We start from the raw sequence: 24,384 nt of genomic DNA on the forward strand, positions 1-24,384 counted from the left end.
AGTGGGTGATGTCTGCATTTGACCCAAATCCAAATCTTTGGCTTCCACCTTTGGAGACCAGAGTATTCTGAGGACAATTTTCCTTTAACTTCACTTTGTATCCAGATTGAGCAAACTGAGGGGAATTATCATTGATGTCTATCTAGACAGTGATATTTATATGAAAGTTCCTGTCTCTGTGGTACACCTCCATCCACAGCTATCAGTGTCAGCCCAAACTGAGGCTCCTTTCCCTGTCTAGGGCTTATTTTAGAATGGATGTACATCATTCTTGCTTTCTATACCCAAATCAAAATACTCATTGGACTCGGGTTTAGTTCTGGATGCTGTTTCTCCAAGATCTTCATCTTGGGCAGATTCCAAAGGGCATCTTGTGTTGATGGGAAACATTCTCAGGAATTTCCGATGAAAATCATTTGTAGAAAAATTTGGGACGCATTGTTCATTACATCCTCTACCTTCATTCACTACTATAGATTTTGAGAGGGTCTTGACGCACAATTTGAGAGAGAGAGATAAAAGCAAGGCTCAGTCTGTCCACACCAAACCTCTCTGTTCTATTTTCTCATTTATGAGGAGCTTCCCCAGTGACATTCAAGGTGGAAAAAAATTCCTTAGAGCTTTTGGAACAAGCTGGGCCCTGCGAGCGAGAGCTCCCCTATTCCCCAGTTTCAGATCCTTCAGCACATTTGCCACCAAGGACCCACTTCTCTTCTCTTCGGGCACCGAATAATGCATGGAAACACACAAAAACCTCCGTCACAACACAACACCAGGAAATATACCAAGACCTGCTTTCTTCCTGAAGCAGTTTCATGTTTCAGAACTCAGTCCTCAGTTTCTGGCCCAGTTATAAGCTTTTGTCAGATTTTCTACTTGTGAAGAACTGAATTTGTTCTGCAGTTCTTCTTCCTTACAGACCAAATCTCGACATCTGTTTCAGTTCTGCTGAGAAACGCCCTGTGGATTTCTTCACACAGAAAATTCTTATTTTTCATTTATGTCTTTTCCTGTATTGCCACCATGTGGCTGAATGTGGCTACAACCACCCTGACTGTATATTTGTCCTGAAATAGACACTCAGAGTGTAGTACCACTTACTCTGAAAGGCTTTTAGCCATTATGCAACAGATTGGTTTGGCGTAATGGAAATTGTCTGGAAAATTGTGGAAATATTATACATTTACGAACTCAGAGTTTCAGGCAGGTTCAGCCCAAACAATCCAGGCCTTGCTTCCAATCATTAGATGCTGCTTCCATGCTTGCTGAGCTTGAAGCCCAGAAAGGAAAGCAAATATTTTAAAATATATATAAAATTAAATTACCTCTGACACACACTTATGACAGGTAAGTGCCAAGACAGTAAAAGAGGTAGCAATGTACAAAGATCAAAAGCAATTTTCCATTTTTTTATTTTTTTTTTACTTACTGGTTTTGGAGGGAGAGAGGGCATGTAGTATTAATTCTCTACAGTGCAAAATAATAAAAGAATTTCATGAACATGTCTCTTGTTTCCTCTTGAGTTCTCAACTGTAAGTCGTTTTTAGATAATACTGTACACTAAAACTTGTACACTGCTCTAAAGTAGTGAAGGATATAGGTATTTCTAGATTGCTGCAGCCAACTGTGGCCCAGAGACAAATGGACCAAAAGCTTCAGGCTGATCTGGGGGCATGGTGGATAGATGACACTTGCTCCCAAATTGAGCTCGAAGTTGTGCCATGGCCAACGGCCAAACGGAGAGCAAAAAACGCACTCCTTGTGGGCAGCCCATTCAAGACTGCCTCAGGACCATGGGTCTGGTTGCCACAGTCCTATGCTGAACGGGAGCAACCAGGCTGGAGCAGTCACTTTCAGCAGCACTTTGTTGTGATAAACTTCCTGAATTTGTGGCGGATTCTGTTTAAATTCGAATTTAATTTAAACTCTCGTTTAAATCCTGTTTTCCTGCAGGATCTCACTAGTGTGATAAAAGCTCATAGAGAAACAACGGGCCATTCAGTCCAACCCCTCTGCCATGCAGGAATTCACAATCTAAGCACTGCAACAGATGGCCATATGAGGGTCTGTCCTCTGGAAAAACAAGTAATATGGGAAAGATGGAGTGGGATGAAGCCCATTATATTTAACCACAACGACTTTGTTTCATGGCATTCTATTTATTACTGGCCTCATGATTTTCACATCTCTTCTTTTGGGCACCACAGTGAACAATGGTTTTGCGGCCTTCAACCGCTGATACAAAAAACAAGAGTTTAGGACATCATAGCCCACCAACAATGTCTAAGTAGCCAGCCCTTGTTCCCCGGGAACAAGATCATTTGGGGAGATGCTGTTCTGAACAGAGAAAGAAACGAAAGGACACAGACTCATTTCCTCCAAAAAAAAACACACACCTGGATGCCGACAAGAACCTCTGAGCTCACCAGTTGGGAACTTTTATCCGTATCGCTATATGGTCACATGGAAATAAGGACATAAAAATCCATGTTGAATAGACTATAAGGATTATCTAGGCCAACTACTGTTTAAACAGTATCAATGAATGACCATGGAAAGCCCACTACGAATGCAAATCCAACTGCCACCGTCTCTCACACTCCCTGACAGAGAGCTGCTGCTGATACCAGAGTTGACATATAAGCCTCCGACTAGCAGCATTTGATGGCCTCTTCCTTCATGAATTCCTCCAATCCTCCTTAAGTATCCAAGTGGCACTGTGACCAAGGCCGTTTCCTGCCAATATTCCAAGGCTATCCTTTGATCTCAGAAACATCTCTTCATCCTTGTCTTGACACTGCCCCTTTTTTACCCGTATTACACTTCCTTTTAAAATGATAGAGTTGCGGTCCCCAGTGTCCTTCTCTTATATGTGTTTGTCTTTGTGGTTACAGGTGTTATCTGTGTTGTTATTCTTGTAAATCCATTCAGCCAAGTACTCCTTTTTGAAACAAGTGAACCTATTTACAAAAGCATGTGTTAAGACTGTATCTTTGTCCAGGTTGTTTCAACAGATTCTATGGGAATCTAAACTATGGAAACAAGTACTTCCTTTGACTCTGTCCTCATCTCCCATTTAATTCAATGGAGAATCCCAAAAGATCTAGCATTATGAGGGAGATGTTTTTATGCCTATCTGCTTATAATATCTCATCATCTGTCCCTTTATTTGCCTTTCCCCCCTAGCTGAACACACCAAAATGTTATAAACCTATCCTCATAAGGCAAGTGCTCTACTCCCTTGATCATTTTGATTGCCTTTTCCTGCATATTTTTTATCTCTAGAGTATCCATTTCATGTTTGTTGGAAAAGAACTGTGAAATCCAGATGTGTTTGCTTATGGATTGTATAATGTCAGACAACATAGCAAGATTGTTTTCATTCCGTTTCTAATTACGTAAACATGGAATTGCTATTTTACAGCCAGCTGAAACATTGGGTCACATTTTCAGTTAGCTCTCTGCCACAACTCCAAGATCCCTTTCTTGGTCAGTCACTGGCCATTCAAATCCCATTGTTGATGGAATAAAGTGTAAATAATTGACACTACCTTACACGAATCCAATTTGCCACCTTTACTGCCAGTCTCCCCGCTTGGTGAGACTCTTCCAGATCACTTCATAAACTATGTACTCACCATGGTGAATAATTTAAACATCTTTCGAACACCTGGCCACCCCTTATTACTGAACTTTGGACAACTATGATTAAATTAAAAAAGCCTCCGTTGCAATATAGATCCCTTAGAGAACTTCACTGAAAAAAGTGGCCATTTAGTTCTTCTCTCTGGTTCCTGTTCAGCAGTTTTTAATCTTGTAAAACTACTTTTTCCCCCAGGAGTTGACTCAGGAGAGTACTGAGATCATCATGGCTGTTGAGAGACCATCCCAGAGATTCCCCAGCTTGAAGTTGAAGCATGAGTTTGGAATGGGAGAAGAAAGTTCTCATGGCAGTTGCCAAGATGGTTCAGAGTGGGGGGAGGGGACAGAGGAGAGATTTCAGGGCTGGCTGAATGGCAGGGGGAAGGCAAGTGACTAATTTGCCGAATCAATCGGAGCTAAAGATTTTCATCACCTTTTCCCTCATCCCCTGACTCCACCTCACAACAGAAACCCATACCCAGATACAACAAGGCCAGTGTGGGTACAGCATGGCACAATAGTGACCCCAGGGAGCACAGGTTCCTGCCTAGCCACGATGGTGATACTAGAGTAGCCCAATATAAAAACTGCATGTTACATAGAAGATACATAGTTTAGTTTTCCAAGTTCTTTAAAAATTCTTGGGTGACACCATAAAAACCAGTGATCTATTTGCTTGGAATTTGTCAATGAACGTCCTAAATTTCTCTCTTGTCACTACATGGCCTCAATCCCTCTTTCCCTCCTAGAAGATTAGTTTAGGTATGGTATCTCCCCATATCTAACTCTGGGGAACAGATGAAAAATAATAAATTCACTCGCAGTTTTCTTACTTTACTTCAAAGGTTCTTTAATTTTATGTTATCCACATTCTCCAAATATTTCTTTTATCTAATAATGTATTTAAAATATTTTTATCACTGTTTCCAATACGCTTTGCATCACTACTTTTCCTTTTACATGTTATACTCTTTTGAGCTCACATCAGATGGGCAGAATTTCATTTATGCACATTTATCTGTAACATCTTCCTTTATACCCGCTTATTAAACATGCTGGTGACCCTACTTCCCTTGCTGATATTGATATACATCCTAGCTAAGTCTTATTTGTATTATTGAATAGGTCCCAAGCACATAAAGAGATTGACCCTTTGACACAACTGCTACACAGTAACACACATAGAAGGAGGGGGGACTGTAATAAACAGCCACAAGTTGATCATATTTTATAATGTATACTTTCACAATTTTATCAGTAAAAGTCGTACTCTGACCTCATTATTAGCTGTGGGTTCATGTTGTTGATAAAAAATTATCTAGTGTACTATGGCGGGTTGTTTACAGACGGGCCAAAAAAGGGGCGATTCATGACGTCATGAAGATAGAGCTTCAGACGGCCCTTACCTGAATGCCGTCATGAACACGCCCCCGCACGCCCACACGTGGGGAAGAAGCGGCATTAAAAAAGGTGCTGCTTTTTTCCGCTTCTTTTTGATTTGCGGCGTACCTGCGCACCTCGTTGTAAGCTGCTGCACCGATACGTCAGAATTGCTACGCCGCAAATATAAGTGCCGTTTAAAAGCTCCGTGTCAGCTGCGTCGCCTAATGGGTCGGGGTCCAGGACATGGTGTGTTTGCAGTCAGGGCTTTAATTGCAGCGTCCGCTGCCAATGAGCTGTGGAAAGCTGCGGCAAGCCTCGGCGCATTTTAACGCCTCGTAACCCTAACCCTAGAGCCACTTGTGCGCATGCGTTGCTAAGAATCGCAGGAAGTTGTAAGTTTTGCCGGCGGATGTTTGGTTGTAGAAAGTGATAAGGAAAGTTGAATTTAAAGTGTCCCCTACACACTCCTACGCATTTTCACCTGGGAACTGGGCACAGTTCGGCTGCTCCTGGCACAGCTGTGTCGGCGGCTCCCCTTTGCCCCCAGGCAGGATGGCCAACCATCCACCAGCCCACCCAACAAAAAAGGCCGGGGACGTCTTGGTCTCATACTGAGACGGCTGACTGATAGCTATATGTCCCAGCCAAACATTTGCAGAAACTGGAGCAGTCCTACCTGAATGCTGACACATATCGAGAAGTGGGAAGAAGCCATGAGAGCTGCTGCCACCGGTACACCAGAATTGCTACGCCGCTAATTTAAGTTGCCCATTTAAAAGCTCCGTGTCTGCTGCGTCGCCTAAATGCGTTGGGTCTTGGAACATGCGCAGTTACGTCAGGCTTTAATTGCAGCGTCTGCTGCCATGCAGGTGTGGAAGCTGCAGCACAGCTGCAGACATTTTAAGAACTCGTACCCTAAACCCTAAACCCTAACCCTAACCTAGAGCAACATGTACCCATGCGCTGCTTGGAAAGTTTGGACTTTAAAGTGCACCCCTACACACATTTCGTGCATTTTCACCTAACAATAAAAAAGCTAAAAACTGAAATATTGACTATATGTACAAGGGAGGTGATGGGGGTGGCAGGGGGGGACCAGCGGTGGCAGTGGAGACAGCTGTGGCTGCGCATTGCAGATTCAGCAGGAGCGCGGGGACCAAAGGAGAGGGGCATCTATGATTGCTGCTGAGACTGGCAAAGTGCAAGCGGACAAGGATGATGCCAACACCAGCTGATCACCAGCTGGCAGGGAGACCACCTTTGTTTTGGGCTGAGTGAGGGGAAAAGTTTTAAAGGGGCTTGGGCACTTTAAATGTGCCCATAGGCTTTCTGCACCGCTGCTTAGCGCTGTTGTAGCGCGAGCTGCGCATCCGCCAGCGCAAAAGAAAAAAAAGCCACGGTTTGGGCCGCCTGTGTGAAGCTGCCTCTCTTTTTGCGGCGTCCTCCGATGGCGGCGGTATTGAAGCTACGGGGGTCCGAAACGGACCCAGGTGAGGCGTCTTCACTGCCCCCCGTGTGGAAGCTCCAACCCCTGAACGCAGCCCCGGGGCGGGCCGTTGGAGGCTCCTATTCAGCAGAATACACCTCCAAGACGTCCTCCCTGCCGTCTAACCCGCCTATGTCGGGAAATGTGAGGTGTTGTGATTGAGAAAAAGTCCCAGTTGTATATACAGCTCTTTCTTGTAGAATGGAACTTCAATTTTTCCCAAAATGATGGTTACAGTTTATCTTTCTGGACAGCTAAAACATCTAAAGAGTTCCTTTAAAAATGTAGTTATACATTAATATCGGAAGGACTGTAATCTCAGTAACACTCAAAGGAAAGCTTGGAAGTAGGACAGGATTCTCAGCAGCAACCACCGGTTCTGCTTTAAACCATTCAGCTTTATTTCAAAGGCCCACCTCTGTGATTGAATTGAAAAGGCCAATGTGTCAGTAAGAATCTCATGAACTGCTCTTCAAGAAACTTCATGCACGATCCTTAGGCATGTGCAGAATGCCACACGGGGGAAAAGCTAGATGAGATGCATTCGAGTGTTCTAACTGAACCATTATTCTATTCTGCTATCTGGACGGGGGACAGTCCAGCATTCTCAGCTCTGGTTCAGGAGTTCCGCTATTCTTCAGGACTGGTAGCCAAACTTGGTTTACTTCAGGTTTCATCTTCCTGTTGATGTTGTCCTTGGTTTTTTGGATTCAATGGTCTCCCTGCCACTTCTGACCTGATAGTGTTGGCATGGTCCAGAATTTCAGCGTTTCAAATAGATTCTATGCCGAGGTTGGTTATAATGTGTTCCTCTACTGCCTCTTTTCGAAAAATGGATTGCTAATTAAATAGACACACATCCTCAACAGATATCCTCCCACCCCGAGGCCTTCCCTTTCAACAACAAGCCAACACACAGCTTAAACATGTAAATCACTTTCTCCCAACCAAAGGTCAACATTATATATATATATACCCCCACACGTTCCATGCCACCACCTTGAAGATGGCAACCAACAGATGCAGGCGAAACATCATGAAAAATTCTTCCAGAACATATCCACATAGACAGAAAACCCACACAGGAAACCTATAGACACCAGCAGTTAAAGCTTTTGACTTCACAGTTTCTAAATAAACTGTACTTTTAATATAGCAGACCTGGTAATTTCAGATACTGGTAATATCTAGTTATACATGTATGTATGTTATGTCCTAAAATAATAAGGTTATTTTCAGGTTGCTAATATTACCTTTCTTTCTTTCAATTTTTCTGAAATCCCCTCCCCAGCAAAACGTCCCTGTTTTTTTCCCCTTTACAAGAATATTTCACAAAAACAAATTCACTAATTAAAACAATACATGGACATGTTAAATGAATTTCAGTGTGGAAAGAAAATATGAAGCTTCACAAACCAGTATCAAACAAGGATGAAAGAAAAATGACATTCCGACAAAAGGCACATGCGATGGGGGGGCGGGGGGGAGGCAGACACATATCACAACCTTAGTCCAACTCATGTGGAGCCTTCACGGAGAGTGAAAATTCTTTCAGATCCTCTCCTTGCACACCATGAGGGCAATGGAAGTGATAATGGGGGTCGATACTAGTGCCCTTCCCCTCTCCATATATACCCCCATCTACACAGCCCTCAGCAGTGTGAAAGGATTGGAAACACATGCTGTCATGTGAAAGTGTTTGGGTATAGAGGATAGAGGAAACCCTCACGAATATTAATTCACTATTTTTTTCAGAAACAGAAATCACAATGCAATATAAAAAAACACTCTTGAAAACCAGCACAAAATATTTAAAGCTTGAAAAACCACTGAAAAAACTATTGTCATTACTTAAAATCATTTTGTTTAACATCCTCCTTAGAATACTCAAAATTAAGAATTAATTTGCCACTTTAATAATCATTTGTTACACATTAATAAAATGGCAATCCCAGATTTATCCCCAAGTGTAACAAGTAATGTAAATTGATATTAGATCAGTATCCGTGCCACTGATAAGAAAAAATGCCTTTGAAGCTGATAACTATGAATCAGAATCATGGATATTTTAATGTCATACATTCCAAGGCATAACATTTCTGCATTTCAAACAATGCATATGCATATGTTTTGAGAACTTCAGTCAAATGTTTTCTATAAGCAGTTGTATCTGCAGGTGTGCAGTTATGGGTTACTCAACTGGTACAGATACAAAAAATCGTTATTTACTATATGCAACAACGTGTGTGGCAAATGTGATGCAATGCATGAAGCTTTATGTTAGGAAAAGGTTTTGAGGCAGCAAAACAAAGTGAAAGGAGTTGAAACAAGAGAGGCTAAAGAAAGATTCCTAGACTCATGAAAAAAGCTGGAAGAAAATGTGTAAGTGTCAGCTCATGAAGAAAGAGGAAAAACAATTTTTAAAAAACTGGATGAGCAATTGAAGGCAGTGATGGGAATTGAAATCCGTCCTAGGAGGTGTCCCTTTACAGAGAGAGCCAACTAGAATCAAAGAAATAATCATAGAGTTGGGAAAGACCACTGGACCATCCAATCCAACCCCTGCCATGCAGGAACTCTCAGTCAAAGCATACCCAACAGATGGCCATCAGCTCTTGTTAAACTAAATAGAAGAAGAACAAAGAAAACATGAGAAGAGAGAAAAGACGGCAATTAAAATACTACAACAGTTTCTCTAGTATATATATCTATATATATAATAGACAAATAATAAACACATGCATATACCAACTACCAAGTCAACCTTGTGTGAAAGTCGAGGGCAGGTTTGGGGTCAAATTATGGATTCTGGTTTAGACCCATGGAAACTCAAGGATTAAAACTTAGGAGCATATAACAGTGGATGTAAAAGGCGAAGTGAAGCAAAATAATGCCAAAGAACTTACACCATCTGCAATCAGATTGTGTCACCATAAGACTGAAGGATATGAGGAGGGAACTATGGTAAACTGGTGAGGAATCTGGCACCGGGGGTAAGTAAAACACACACATGTCAAAAGCATGAAAGGCAGAGGAAGAGACAGAAAATGGTGACTACATTAGCAGTGATTACAGCCCTGAAACTTTTAATGCGGTAACTCTGTTGATTTTCCCCAGGAAAGCTTGACAAACATATACAAATGTTTTCTCAGCTCCTTTAAAGCCTGTTCCCTATTGTGCTCCTTTGAGAAAAAGCGCCAAAAAGAAAAAAAGAAACAAAAGTCTGCCATTGTTCCTATTTTCCCATCCTGACTTTCGAAAAGGCCAGGACCAGTGGCAGAAAGAGTTAGAAAGCATGGTTGATTGTTCTTTTTAGTGTTTTCCTGGGGTGGAAACTAAGCTTCTTGCTACCAAAAACTCTGACATAGAAAAAAGGGAGTTAAAATACAGTCTGTCATTGACCCATGGATAAGTCGACCCTGGTTTATTTTGGTTGATTTTTTGACCGTCTAGATTTATACATGAGTATATACATTGATAAAATAAAATGACTGAGATCAAGGAAAAATGGACTTTCATTAAAAGGGTACCTGGGCATATTGAGCGATTTTTTTTTTAAAGTAATCCCCTCTCTCACGTGTCCTGGATGTACTGTCTTCAAAACCCCAAGAATGTTTTGGGAACCAGACGAGGGCATCAGGGTTCACAGTCATTGCTTGGGTCACCAAAGAAAAAAACAGGAATAAGAGGCCGAAGAAATCTGAACTCACTGCTTAAAGATCCACCATTAAGCACAACATCATACTGATATTCCTGGAAAGTGAACCACTCTGAGATAGGCACAGTTCTCTGGATTGTCGGCCTGGAAGGAGGAAAGTGAGGAGGGGCAGCAATAAAAGTGCCCCAGGGTCTTTTCTTGCAGGATTTGTAACAACAAAAGAAATAATGCAAAGCAAGAAACACAGAACAGACACGACGCCAGGCAAATCACCAAATACATGTCAAGGTGCCCTCCTCTTCATGCTCCTGTTGAGCACATCCACCACCTTCAGATAAGGATCAAAAAAGCCATCCACTGGAAGTATATTGAGTGTTGCAGTGCTGGTCTGAGGAGGGCACACCATTGTCTTTACCGCCATAATACGCCTCTGTTTGCTGGTCTCGTTCGTCAGTGGTCTCTGGTTTTCACCTCTCCATTCTGGGTCCTATGCTGAAAAAGGCCGGTCTGTGGCCTTCAGAAGTTCATAGAGAAAGCCAAAGAGTTCTGACCAGAATCTCGATCCACAGCCCCCACTTTGGTGACCAAATACCCAGCCTCAGCCAACTTGGGAAGCAGTCATTACAGGAGAATGTGCTGTCTGAGGGGATAGAGAGGAGAGGGAGCATTGCATTTTCATCTCTGACCACAACTCGAACAACAACATCAGAGCTCAGAGGAGGAAGCCACCATCTGTAGCCTCACCCTGACTTTGAAATCTTTTATTTGTCATAGTCCAGAGATCTGAGTGCGTATATGTTTCCAGTTTCAGGTTGATGGAGATGTAAGAGGCTGCAGGGCCAATCAACCTTTCAGGCAAAAGCGGAATAGGTCAGTTTCATTCTGTTCACATGTCCAGTCAGCAGCATGAACTGAGCCAATTAGTCGTCCTGGAATATTATTTTCTTGTTATGCATTTGAAATGCAGATTTCTCAAATACTGGGGGCTGTCCTTGAATCAGAGACCTGTACTATGAATAGTTTGTGTTGAGGTGAGCCTAGGAGAACTCGGTCTGTGGCCTGTGATGGTGATATTCTAGTAGCAATCTTCTCTCTGTCCAGAGGACTTGGATCACAATCTGGTGTAGTAGCTATTCACAGTGGCTTTTAATACAAAGGGAAGGTTTACCTCAAAGAGCAGACAATTTTGCCATTTTTCTCCAGAGTCTTGGTCTTGACACTGAAGAGCGTAACAAGTGTTTCAGGGGGGAATCCTCTGGCAAAAGGATGTTAAAGAGATATGACTGAGACTTCAGGGGCATTGTCATTCATGTCCTCAATCTCTACCAGAACATTGCAGTGACCAGATAGTCCCCCTTCATCCGGCTTTGATGCTATGTCATAACTGGTTTTGACTTCATAATCAATTTCTCCTAAAATAGTGATTTCTCCATTCATTTCATTCAAAGAAACAACTTAGATATGGTTTCAGGCACTCGACAAAGGAATAGGTTTATCTGGGCGTTTGATCCTAAATCCAATCTCTGCTTCCACATTGGAGACTAGAGTATGCGAAGTCTATTCTCCTTTAATCTCACCTTTGTATTCAGTCCTGTGTGGAACTGAGGAGCATTTTCACTTGTATCTAAGATATTAATATTTATTTGGACTGTTCCTGTTCTCTGTGTACTCCTCCATCCACAGCCATAGCATCAATTCAAAGTGTTGCTCCCTTCCCTATCTAGGGGTTTCTCCGAACTGAGATCCACATACTTGCTCCACCTTTTGCTTTCACACCCAAATGAAAATGTCTCATTGGGAGTGAGGGTGTAGTTTTGGAATGTTGTTTCTCCCATGTCTTTATCCTGGGCGAGATTCCAAGGGGAATCTTGTCTTTCGAGGACATCTCTCAGGGGATTTTCCAACTGAAACTCTTTTTAGAGAATCTAGGAGCCTTGTCATTTACATCCTCTATCTTCACTTCAATACTGTAGATTTTCAGGGGGTCTGTACACAATTCAGCATGTATAAGCAAGGTTCAGTCTGTCCACACAAAATTTCCCGATCTATTTGGTCACTTAGAGCAGCTTTCCAGACTGAACATTCAAGGTGGAAATACTGCTTAGAGCTCTTGGAAATAAGCTGGGCTCTGCGAGCAGTGAGCTCCCCAACTTCCAGTTTCAAATCTTTCAGCACATAGCTACCAGGGACCACTTTTCTTTTTTCAGGCACAGAGTAATGGAACTGAGGCCACACAATATTTCAGTCACAGAGAGAAAGTAAAAGATACCGACCTTGTTTCTCCAGATGCAACTTCCATGTCTGAGAAATGTCTGAGAAACTCCTTCTCTTCTTTCAGTTTCTTGCCCAAAATAAAATGTCTTCTCTTTATGCAGAGTGATTATTGTAAAGGGGGGGGAGCGGGAGATGATTTTTTTTATATTCTGAAGAGCTTATTGCTTGCTTCCAGTGAATTGTATCTCTCCGTCACAAAAGACATCTGGATGTCTTTCTATTTGACACACTTCCATCAGAGATCTTGAGAGCTACTCACAAACCAAATTCCCAATATCAATGTTTGTATGTATTGCCACCATGCGGCTGCATGAGGAAAGAACCTCTAGTCTTCTATATTTCAATTGCATGGATTTCAGAGCATAATAAACTTAACAAGAAAAAAATAGATTACTATTTTCCTTTCAGAAGATAATTAGTTTGGTACTGTAACTGCACCGCAAATGACATCCTGGCTTTGTCTGTCATTTTTAAGTAAGACATCTGCAGATCTATGATTTCCTCCAATTACTGCACATCATAAAAAGAGGTTTCATATCTCATTGATATGAGAGATTTAAATGTTAATCAGCCTCATTGAGATGCTCTGGGAGAATCTCCCAAGTCACTGTGATGGAGATGTTTTCTTCTCTATCATCCCAACCTAAAAGCCAGTTAGAAAACAAGTCTTTCACTTCTTTCTTATTAGCACTGCCATTAACTTGTTTCTCACTTGGAACTTGAAGAAAAGGGTAGGTGAAGAACCAGGTGGCAATGGTGAAGAGTAGGCCCAGGGTTCACCTGTTGTCAGCTCCCAGTTGCAGCATGGGCCTTTGCAGGTGTGGAGCCATATTGGGGCATGACACAAGCCCTGCAGGTGGACTTTCAAACTACACAGGATTCTCCCCAATCTTCCAGGTGACATATTAGATAGTTATGAATAAAGTACTGTTGGCATACACTGGTTGGGGGAAGTGATGGTTCTGTGATGATAGTAGTTGTACATGGATATAGAATTGGAATTTACTTACAGAAACAGGAACCCTTGTTCAATATATCTGCATTAAAAATAAAGTTTCTTTGCACATATCTGGGAAACCCAATTCCTACAGCTACATGAACCTTATACATGAACATGTATATCCCACTTTATGAATTTAGCACACAGCACTAAGTTGTGCATGCAACAGTTGTAATTACTGCACAACATTTTGAGCACTTCATTCGGGAAAACATTTGGGACTGGGAATCTAAGGAACATGAGATCAAAATACTGTAGATGAAGGCTGGATCTAATGGACATCTCAGAAAGGACCTGAGAAAATGGCAGATGGAGAAGAAGAGGTACAGCAAAAAGAGAAGGCATAAATTAAAAATGACAGATGAATGATGAAGGAAGTAAAAGCTGAGGAAAAACCTCCTACAGGACTCAGAACTGAGGACTCATTTGTTACTGAAGAAAGCAGCTGAACTTGGGAAGAAAGAAGGACAACAAAAGGGCAAGGAGAGAGATGGAGAGGGAAGAAGACAGAGGAAGGCAGTCCAAATAGATATATTTCTTCTTCGTGGTCTCTGCGAATCACACAAATGGATTATTCTGCGCCTGCACAGGAATGCTCAGAAACTTCTAGAATCTCTGGGCAAAAGTTAGTTTGCAACCTTTTGGAACTTTTTGGCGGTAGCTCCACCCACGCCATATATAGCCCCTAAATGTTCCGCTCTTCTCCAGTTCCTTCATTCCGTCGCACTTAGCAGCTCGAGGAACTTCGCTAGCTTGGTTTACCTTGCTATCAGCCTTTCTTGTTGAAATCTCTGGACTTCTGACCAACGGAATTGTTCTTGAACACTCTCACAGACTGTCCTACGGACCTTGTTATCAATCTACTGCTTGACTACGGTATTTTTGACTACCCTCTACCATGGCCTCCTTCAAAAGATGTGCCAAATGCAGAGTTAAGATCCCAATTTCGGACGGACATGATAAATGTGTCCTTTGCTTGGGAGAGACACATATCCCTAAGGATTGCCCTCACTGTAAGGCCATGACCACTCAGGCCTTGAAGAATCGAAACCAGAAGTTGAAAGTTTCCCTTTATGAAAAAGCCTTTCAACCCTCTTCAGCCTCTACCTCGGCTCCTTTCGTAGAGCCTGCCATGAGGCCATCCACTTTGGGTGGTCCCCAAAGAAAAATCCCTAAGATCAGGGAAGGATCTAACTGGAGACACTGCAAAGCCCTCCAAGAGGATACATGGGGACAAACAAAAATCCTCCAAGTCCTCTCTCACTGAACCCTAGATGGGCTAGACTGCCTCCCCTGTGGCAAAATTCCGCCGTAAGGGCCCTTCCAGCACTGTCTCGGCGCCCTCACCAGACTTGAGGCCCACTGCCACTCTGACTCCAACTGCGGTTTTGGCCTCCGTTCCGATCCCCATGGAACCGAAAGTGCTTCTATCGAGCCATCTGTCTTTGAAGGACGACAATCTGCAGATTGGCAAGCTTGACCAGAGCTCCGAATCTCCCAGACTGATGAGGATGTGCTCAACCCCATAGAGCAAAGAAGCCATGGCTGTGCTGCGACCATCAGCGAGCTCCCTGTTGACAAGAAGAGGCTCATTACTGCCCTTCGCAACGAAGCTCACTTGGTTGGAGGACAGCAGATAATCTCAGCTAGAGACTCCACTGATTGTGCCTCCAAGATTTTGTTGGGATCCATTGCCCTCAGACGCCACACTTGGCTTTGCTCCTCAGAGCTCACTTCACAGGCCAGATCGACCATAGAGGATATGCCCTTCGACAACTCTGGGTTATTCAGCCAAGAGACTGATGAAAGGTTTAATTTCCACTACAGAATGAAAACAGCACCAAAGAAGCATGGCAGGTCCTCATCCTCAACACGGTCACCACGTCAGAGATATGGGTCCCAATGTCCTTGGTACCCTCCAAACCAACATCGTCCATACCAACAACAGGAGTGTCAATACCAGGCTCAGGACAGACCTCCTCAGCGTCATACTTCTCAGTCTCCTTCTGTCTCCTCTGATCGACGACAACCTTCTCAGCCTAGATACCAACAAGGCTATAAGAAGAAGGACACTTGAGGCAAAAAAAGATATTGAAGTGTTCCTGTGCACTCCGTCACCATCTTCAATGATAAGTTAAAGGCTATTCTTTGACACCTGGGCTTCTATCATTTTCGACTCTTGGGTCTTAGACATGGTTCATAGGGGTTATGCCCTCGAGTTCAAAGAGCTCCTGGCCACCAGAGCTGTTCTTTCCACTGTACGCTCGGACACCCTTCTCGACGAAGTGTGCACACTCTTGAAAAAGGCGCCATCAAACCTGTAGACTCATCTCAGACTCGATACTGCTGTTTTCCCAAATATTTCACCGTCCCCAAAAGGGACTCTGGTCTTAGACCAATTTTGGACTTACGTCAATTAAACACCTTTATTGTTTATCACCTTTTAGAATGGTAACCCTTGCCTCCATTTTGCCACTCTTACAGAAAGACTCCTGGTTCGTGACTCTGGATTTGAAAGATGCCTACTTTCATATTATGATCCAAGAAAACTGTCAGAATCCTCCTTCATTCAGTGATTCAGTGAGGATTCTGCCATGAGGATTGTATAAGTAGTGAGATAAGCAGGGATAGCTTCTAGACACATAATCGTATGCTTTGGGGATTATGCAATGGGATATTAGTTGACTATTCATATGCTTTAATGGACGGTCATGAATGGGTGGTATGCTGGGGTGGACAAGGATTGGAGGGAGGTTGCAGAAGGGAAGTCCAGTGGGTTAAACTCTCACATATATATAGTTATATAGATACATAGGTAGATAGATATATAGATAGATAGACATGATGGATCTTATGTCAGCATCACCTGTATCTAACACTCTCAGGGAAAGGCATTCTGGGAAAGAGTTGCTGCCACCATGGGCTATGCTCAGGATGATCACGTATCAGGAACTTTCAGCTGAGAGCAGCAATCAATTCACGCCAGTCAGGCAGTTTAATAATAATAATAATAATAATAATAATAATAAATTTATTTGTATACCGCTTTTCCATAGATCAAAGCGGTTTACAGACTATTAAAACCATTACAAACCATCTCATAAAAAATAGATAAAATCCAATAATACAATCATACAAATATATAAACTCTAAACACAATCCTTCAAGAGGGTAAGGCAGAGAGTCGATGGCAACAAGATGTATAGATGGATGTATTTACCACTGCTCATAAGCCAAAGTGAGAGCATGTTTGGGGTTATTCTGTGAGTTTAGTGGCTGTATCAAGGGTTTATTTTGCCTCTGGTTCTATAGAGGCCATCTGTACATCAGCAGTTTGGAATTCTATTATAGAAATAAAAATTTAGATAGGCCCAAGTGGCATTTGCCTGCAAGATTCTGCAATCGGTAGGCCTCCCATGCCCACTTGCAATTACAGGCTTGGTTATGTCCTATGTAACTGTGAATTGTTTCTCTGTACCATTTAGAGAATGAGATGATGTGCCACCTGGTGTGGTCTGCAAATCCCCCCCCCATGACGCTACTGCTTGCTGTGAATAGTCATTCTTGGATACACAGATCAGCAAGCCATGACAGAGTGATGTTTAACAGATACCCTCTATTCTGGTATCCATAGATCTCTCAAGGCAGAAGAGATTATGAATCAAATGGCGCTTTCGTTAGGACTGCTTTGATGTAGAATCCCCTCCTCTGTGGCGAAGGGGGGGTGAGTTGGGGGGAACGATCTGGGTTGAACAGGAAAAAAGAGTGGGGGCTGGGGTTTTAAGGTGGGGTTTCTCTTTGGAGTTCTTCAGATTCAGCAAAAACGTGATCCAGTGTATTTCTACCTTCTCTACAATAAATTTTTGTTTTACAATAGCTGTTGTGGATGATTGGTTCAGAATACTCAAGTCTCACAAAAACCATCGCAGGTTCCTCACCTTCGCCATTGAGACCGAGAAGTTCCAATACTTCGCCATTGAGACCGAGAAGTTCTGCCGTTCGGCCTCTCCACGGCTCCGAGAGTCTTCACAATGCATGGCACCGGTTGTCTGCTACTTCCACAAACAGAGAATCACAGTCTTTCCCTACTTGGACGACTGGATCTTCACGGCTCCATCCCGAGAGACATTGCTTCAGAACGTACACTTTGCTTTTTCCCTCTTGGTCTCCCTTGGTCTCAAGGTCAACCTGGACAAATCAAATCTGAACCCCTCCAAGCAGGTCAGATTCACTGGAACAATCCTCGATTCCAAGACTTCCATGGCATACCTGCAGATCTTCTAATCCGTGCCATGAATGGCATCTCCATCCGGATGCGGTCGCCCTTCTTTTCCGACTGTGAGGACAGCCAAAGATCAACCTGTCTGCCTCACCTCTCAACACACACTGTCTAAGGTTTTGCTCCTGGGCCCATGCTCCGGGTCCCTTGGGAGATGCTTTCCAGCTCAAGTGGACAGAGGGACTGATATATGTCTTCCCTCCCTTTCCTCTCATCATGAAAGTTGTGGCAAAGATGACATCAGACCACTTCAACACAATTCTGATCACCCTGTGATGGCCGAGGCAGTCCTGGTTCGCCCCTCTGCTGCACCTCTCCCAGGGGTCTTACCTCTGGCTGGAGTTCCGTCCTGACCTTCTGTCCTTGCACAATGGTCTTGTTCTCCATCCCAACATGGAGAGCCTCCCATTGATAGCATGGAGGATCTCGCTTTGACATCTTTACCAAGCAACATTAAACATGCTCTGTTGGCATCCCAGAAGCCTTCAACACAGAAGTCTTACCAGTACAAATGGGACAAGTTTCTTGCCTTTCTGCACGATAGGAACATCTCTCCATCCCAAGTGTCGGTCCCGAGGATCTTGGAATTCCTGATATCCCTAGCAGACGCAAGACTCTGCTTGACTTCTATCAAATGCTACCTCTTGGCCATCTGCTCCCGGTACCATTTCAAGAGTAGGCCTTCTCTCTTTAAAGACCCCCTGGTAAAAAGGTTTCTCAGGGGATTCAACAATCTTCATCCTCCACCTACGGTACCGACACCGGCATGAAGTTTGGGCCTTGTGCTTTCCTGCTTGGCATCCAAGCCCTTTGAACCCATGGCCACCATAGACTTGAGATTGCTGACCTGGAAAACAGCTTTCCTTGTGGCCATCACCTCTCCTCGCTGGGCGAGTGAACTGTGTGCCTTGCAGGTGGACCAGCCTTATCTCCGTTTTCACAGAGACAAAGTAGTCCTCCATACCGATATCACCTTCCTGCCTAAGGTGGTGTCGCCTTTCACATGAACCAGGACATTGTGTTGCCGACCCTGGCCCTGAACCCAACCACCAACAAGCACCAGCTCCATGCTTTGGACATTTGGAGGGCATTGGCCTTCTACCTGGACAGAGCCTCTGGTTCAAGGCACTCCGAGCAGCTGTTTGTGTACTACTCGAAAGCCAAAAAGGGACTACCTGTGACTGCGCAGAGGTTCTCGAAATGGATGGCGAACACCATCCACCTTTGCTATGAACTGTCAGAGGTGAAACTCTTCCAGTTCGGGTTCAGGCCTATGCAACTCAGGTGGTAGCTGTATCCTCCGCCTTTTTTAATGGGATCTCTTTGGAGGATGTTTGCAGAGCTGCTGTCTGGTCCCAGCCATTGACTTTCATCAAGCATTACAGGCTGAACACCAGAGCCAGACAAGATGCAGCGTTTGGAAGGGCAGTGCTGCTTTCTGGTTTACATTGACTGTTTATAGTGTATTTGTATTTGCACTGATGCTCAGCCCGATGCTACTTTACCAAACAAATGCTTCCTTGTCAGCCAGTTTTGATTCTATAGTTCCTTGATTATACCCTGAAATGATCTAGGAACAGGTAGGTATTTGAAAACTTCCCCTCAGTATCCTGCTCATTTGCTAGCCTTACTGTTGCACCTTGCATGGCTCATTTGGAACTGGAGAAGAGCAGGACTGTTAGGGGCTATATATGGGGTGAGTGGAGCTACCGCCAAAAAGTTGCAAAAAGTTGCAAACTAACTTTTGCCCAGAGATTCTAGAAGTTTCTGAGCATTCCTGTGCAGGCGCAGAATAACCCATTTGTGTGTATTCGCAGATGACCACTCAAAGAAATACCGTTACAGGTGAGTAACCTGTTCATATGCATTTGAATACCACATGAACAGACCATTTGAAAACTGCAAGCCTCTCTTGTGCCACTATATATTAACAAAGTCACTGAGAAAATTTTGAGGAAATAAATGTCAGATCTGTTTGGGAAACTAAGGAAAAACAGTCTTTCCAATATTTTGACCAGCTTTAATTTCCCTGCAATATGGATGGATGAAAAAGAATAACTCACCATACATACAATATCACCAAAGGAAAAAAAATAAGAAAAAACGATTAGTTGTGCTTTATCCAATTCAATTTCCTCCCTCATTTAGTGGAGTAATGTGTAAGTATAAATACAGAGAAGAAACAAATACAGTCAGCCACCTCTATCCACGGATTCTGCATTCACAGATTCCACCACGAATAGCATGAAAATATTCCCACCAAAAATAAGTAAATAAATTTGAAACAGCAAACCTTAATTTTGCCATTTTAAAAAAGGGACTCTATATAACTACATCCATGGATTCTGGTATAAACTGGAGGTAGTAGAAACAAATGCTAGCTGATGCCAAGGGCCCACTGTATCTATTGTATATTTACTGTGACAGATAACCAAGCAAAAGACGTACAATGGCCTGGTTATCTAGCACATGGGATAATTTTTAATGGTCTCTCACCTGTTCCTTTGACATATTATCTTCCAAGCAATGAGGAAGGTCGTGGGAACCAGATGAAGTCTTCTGAATAACAGGGATATTTGGATCCGCCACAGAAAAAACAGGAATGAGAGGCCGAAGAAATCTGAACTCACTGCTTAAGGATCCACCAGTTAAGCAAACATCATACTGATAATTCCTGGAAAGTGATCCACTCTGAGAATCGGTACAGTTCTCTGGGATATCAGGCCTGGAAGGGGGAAAGTGAGGAGGGGCAGCAATAAACATGCCTCCAGGGTCTTTCTTGCAGGATTTGATAACAGCAAAAGAAATAATGCAAAGCAGAAACACAGAAGAGACGGATGCCAGACAAATCACCAAATACATGGTCAAGGTGCCCTCATCTTCATGCTCCTGTGGACGCACATCCACCACCTTCAGATAAGGGTCAGAAAAGCCATCCACTGGAAGTATATTGAGTGTTGCAGTGCTGGTCTGAGGAGGGGCACCATTGTCTTTTACTGCAATAATAAGCCTTTGTTTGCTTGTGTCTCGCTCAGTCAGTGGTCTCCTGGTTTTCACCTCTCCATTCTGGGCTCCTATGCTGAAAAGGCCTGGGTCTGTGGCCTTCAGAAGTTCATAGGAAAGCCAAGAGTTCTGACCAGAATCTCGATCCACAGCCACCACTTTGGTGACCAGATATCCAGCCTCAGCCATCTTGGGAAGGAGCTCATTGCAGGGCGATGTGCTATTCTGAAGGGGATAGAGGAAGAAGGGAGCATTGTCATTTTCATCTGTGATCACAACTCGCACAACAACGTCAGAGCTCTGAGGAGGAGTACCACCATCTTTAGCCCTCACTGTGACTTTAAAATCTTTTATTTGCTCATAGTCCAGAGATCGGAGGGCATACATGTTTCCAGTTTCAGAGTTGATGGAGATGTAAGAGGCTGCAGGGCTACCACCAAGCTCTCCAGGTAAAAGCGAATAACTCACTTTGCCATTCTGTTCCATGTCAAGGTCAACAGCATGGACTGAGCCAATTAGTAGTCCTGGAATATTATTTTCTTGTAACCGCATTTCAAATAAAGTCTTTTCAAACACTGGGGTGTTGTCATTGACATCTGATATCTGAACATGGATCATTCTTGTTGAGGTGAGCCTAGGAGACCCTTGATCTGTGGCTGTGATGGTGACATTATATTCAGGGACTCTCTCTCTGTCCAGAGGGCTCTGGATCATAAGCTGGTAGTAGTTATTCTTGGTGCTTCTTAATGCAAAGGGAAGGTTCATATCTACAGAGCACATAGTTTTGCCATTATCCCCAGAGTCACGATCTGTAACACTAAAGAGAGCAACCACTGTGTTCAGGGGAGAATCCTCTTGGATTATATCAGTAAGGGATATGACTGAAACTTCTGGGGCATTGTCATTCACATCCTCAACCTCTACCAGAACATTGCAGTGTCCAGAAAGGCCCCCTCCATCAGTTGCTTTGATGCTCATGTCATAACTGGTTTGTTTTTCAAAATCAATTTCTCCCATAACAGTGATTTCTCCAGTCATTTTGTTCAAATGAAACAAATTAGGTAATTTTTTCGGCACTCGATGGAAGGCGTATGTGATCTGAGCATTTGAACCAAAATCCAAATCTCTGGCTTCCACTTTGGTGACAAGAGTATCCCGAGGACTATTTTCCTTTAACCTTACTTTGTATTCTGACTGAGCAAACTGCGGGGGATTGTCATTGATATCTAAGATATTAATATTTATTTTAATAGTACCATTTCTCTGAGGAACACCTCCATCCAAAGCCATAAGTGCCAGCTCCAAATGTGGTTGTTTTTCCCTGTCTAGAGATTTCTCCAAAATAAGATCAATGGATTTTCTTCCATCACTGCTTTCTGTTTCAAGCCTGAAATACTCATTGGGACTCAGGGTGTAGTTTTGGATACTGTTTTCTCCCAAGTCCACATCTTCGGCAGATTCTAAGGGGAATCTTGTATTTGGGGAAACATTCTCAGGAATTTCCAGCTGAAAACCATTCTGAGAAAATCTGGGAGCATTGTCATTTACATCTTCCACCTTCACTTCAATAGTATACAGCTCTAAGGGGTTTTGGAGTACAATTTCACTCTGTAATAAGCAAAGCTCACTTTGGCCACACAGAGCCTCTCGGTCTATTTTCTCATTTATGAGCACATCCCCTGAGTGGGGATCAAGATGGAAATACTGCTTGGAGCTTTTGGATACTAGCTGGGCTCTGCGAGCAGAGAGCTCCCCAATCCCCAATTTCAAATCTTTCAAAACATTAGCCACCAGAGATCCACTTTTCTTTTCTTCAGGCACAGAATAATGAATTGAGACACACAGTACATCAGTCACACAAAGGAAGAGTAAAAAACACAGACCTTGTTTGCTCCTGAAGCAGTCTTCCATGGTTCAGAAATCTGATTCTCTTCACTTTCTGGCCCACCTATAAAAGTTATGACTTGTAGCCCAACAATAATCTCTACTGATGGAGAAAAATGTTGTGTTCTTCAGTGCTGATTGTCTGGCTGCTTTGAATGTTATCCCTTCATCATAGACCATCTTTCGTGAGAAACAGTTCTGCTCAGAGCTTCCTGGAAATTATATTCACACAGCAAAATGTGTTCCTATGGTGCCATCATGTGGCTATGTGCAGAAAAACCCTTCATTGATATCTTTTTCATATATTGCTCATTAAAGCACAATAAACACGTATTTTTGCAACCTCTCTCTCTTGAAAGATCACAGAATCTATAAGGAAAGACCAATGATATTCTTTTAATGCTGGAGAGGAAGATCTCCATAAATAAATGTCATACTATTATATAATATAATTATGTAAGAAAGAGATTTAATATTTTTAACAGTGTTTGTTGTTAGCAGACATTAAGTGTGTGCATACACTGGAATATGAGCACACTGATAGCTGTGTGCTAGTAGTGGTGTGGTCCTGCTTGCTACTCATTAACTGCCATCATGTCAACTTTGACTTATGGTGAACGCATGAATGTTATACCTCCAAATCATCTTATCTTCAACAGACCTGCTCAGGTCTTGCAGACTTAGTATATCCACATGTAATGAGGGCTCCTTCCTTTTCTACTGCCTTCTACCTTGACAAGCACCATTGTCTTTTCTAATGAGTTATGTCTTCTCATGATATGGTTATTGTACAAAAGCCTCAGTTTTGTCAGTGTGGCCTTGATTTACTCTTGGACCCATTGTCCAGGTGTCTGCTGAACTCTCCTCCAGCACCATATTTCAAATGCATTTATTCTCTTTCTTCCTTAACTGTCTAGAATTCACAACTATACACAGATATTGGAAACACAATGGTAAGGACAATCTTGACTTTGGTATTCAATGATATATCTGTATACTCGAGGATCTTGATTAGTTCCTACAAATATACATTCCATATCCTACTCTTCTTCTGATTTCTTTATTGCAGTCTCCATTTTGACTAATGGCAGAACCAAGCTTCTTCTTTTTTATTTACTCTAACAATTGAAAATAGTAGTTCATGGTCTGTGGTGTAATCTGCTCTTTGTCTTGTTTTTGAAGAGAGAACGGCGTTTCTCCATCTTCCACTTCCAATTTTGTGGTCTATCTGATTTTTGTATTAGACATCAGATGATGTCCATGTATGCAGATACCTGTATGGTGTTCTGAAGAATGTGTTTGCAATGAACAAACTGTTGACTTCACAAAATTCAATTGATTACCTTTGTGGTTCATTTCTTGATGCTAGGGAAAATTCCTTTCCAGTGTTTGATACTGCTCTGTTTCCTATTTTTACATTCCAGTCATCTATAGTTACCAATATGTCCCATTTTGGTATGTGACCAATTTCCTACTGGACTCTGGTAGAGAATATTGTGATTTCATCCACTTCTGCCTTATAGTTGAATTACAGTGGTGCCTCGGGTTACGAAATTAATTCGTTCCGTGGCACCGTTCGTAACCCGAAAAGCCTTCGTAAGCCGAATTGCCATAGGCGCTAATGGGGAAAAGCCGCGATTCCGTGCGAAAAAGCCGAAAAAAGCACCAAAAGTTTTTTTCGTAACCCGAAAAAACATTCGTAACCCGGAACAATGTTTTCCTATGGGATTTTTTCGTATCCCGAAAATTTCGTAACCTGGGTATTTCGTATCCCT

General features: G+C 42.8%; 2 protein-coding genes across 2 annotated transcripts in view; one reads left to right on the forward strand and one right to left on the reverse strand.

Moving 5' to 3' along the window:
* LOC121929052 (protocadherin beta-16-like) overlaps positions 1-15,520 on the forward strand; it is a 23,143-nt gene extending 7,623 nt beyond the window's left edge. The window contains exon 4 of the mRNA XM_042464372.1: positions 14,973-15,520. Within this exon, the coding sequence (XP_042320306.1) occupies positions 14,973-15,520 (548 nt within the window). The remainder of the gene's footprint in view (positions 1-14,972) is intronic.
* Positions 15,521-20,203: 4,683 nt separating this feature from the next.
* On the reverse strand, positions 20,204-22,636 carry LOC121929053 (protocadherin beta-16-like). Its single transcript, XM_042464373.1, has one exon. The coding sequence runs from the start codon at positions 22,634-22,636 to the stop codon at positions 20,204-20,206; it is 2,433 nt and encodes an 810-aa protein (XP_042320307.1).
* Between the last annotated feature and the right edge of the window lie 1,748 nt (positions 22,637-24,384).

The sequence above is a fragment of the Sceloporus undulatus genome, chromosome 4 (genome assembly GCF_019175285.1).
Source record: "Sceloporus undulatus isolate JIND9_A2432 ecotype Alabama chromosome 4, SceUnd_v1.1, whole genome shotgun sequence".
NCBI lineage: Eukaryota > Metazoa > Chordata > Lepidosauria > Squamata > Phrynosomatidae > Sceloporus > Sceloporus undulatus.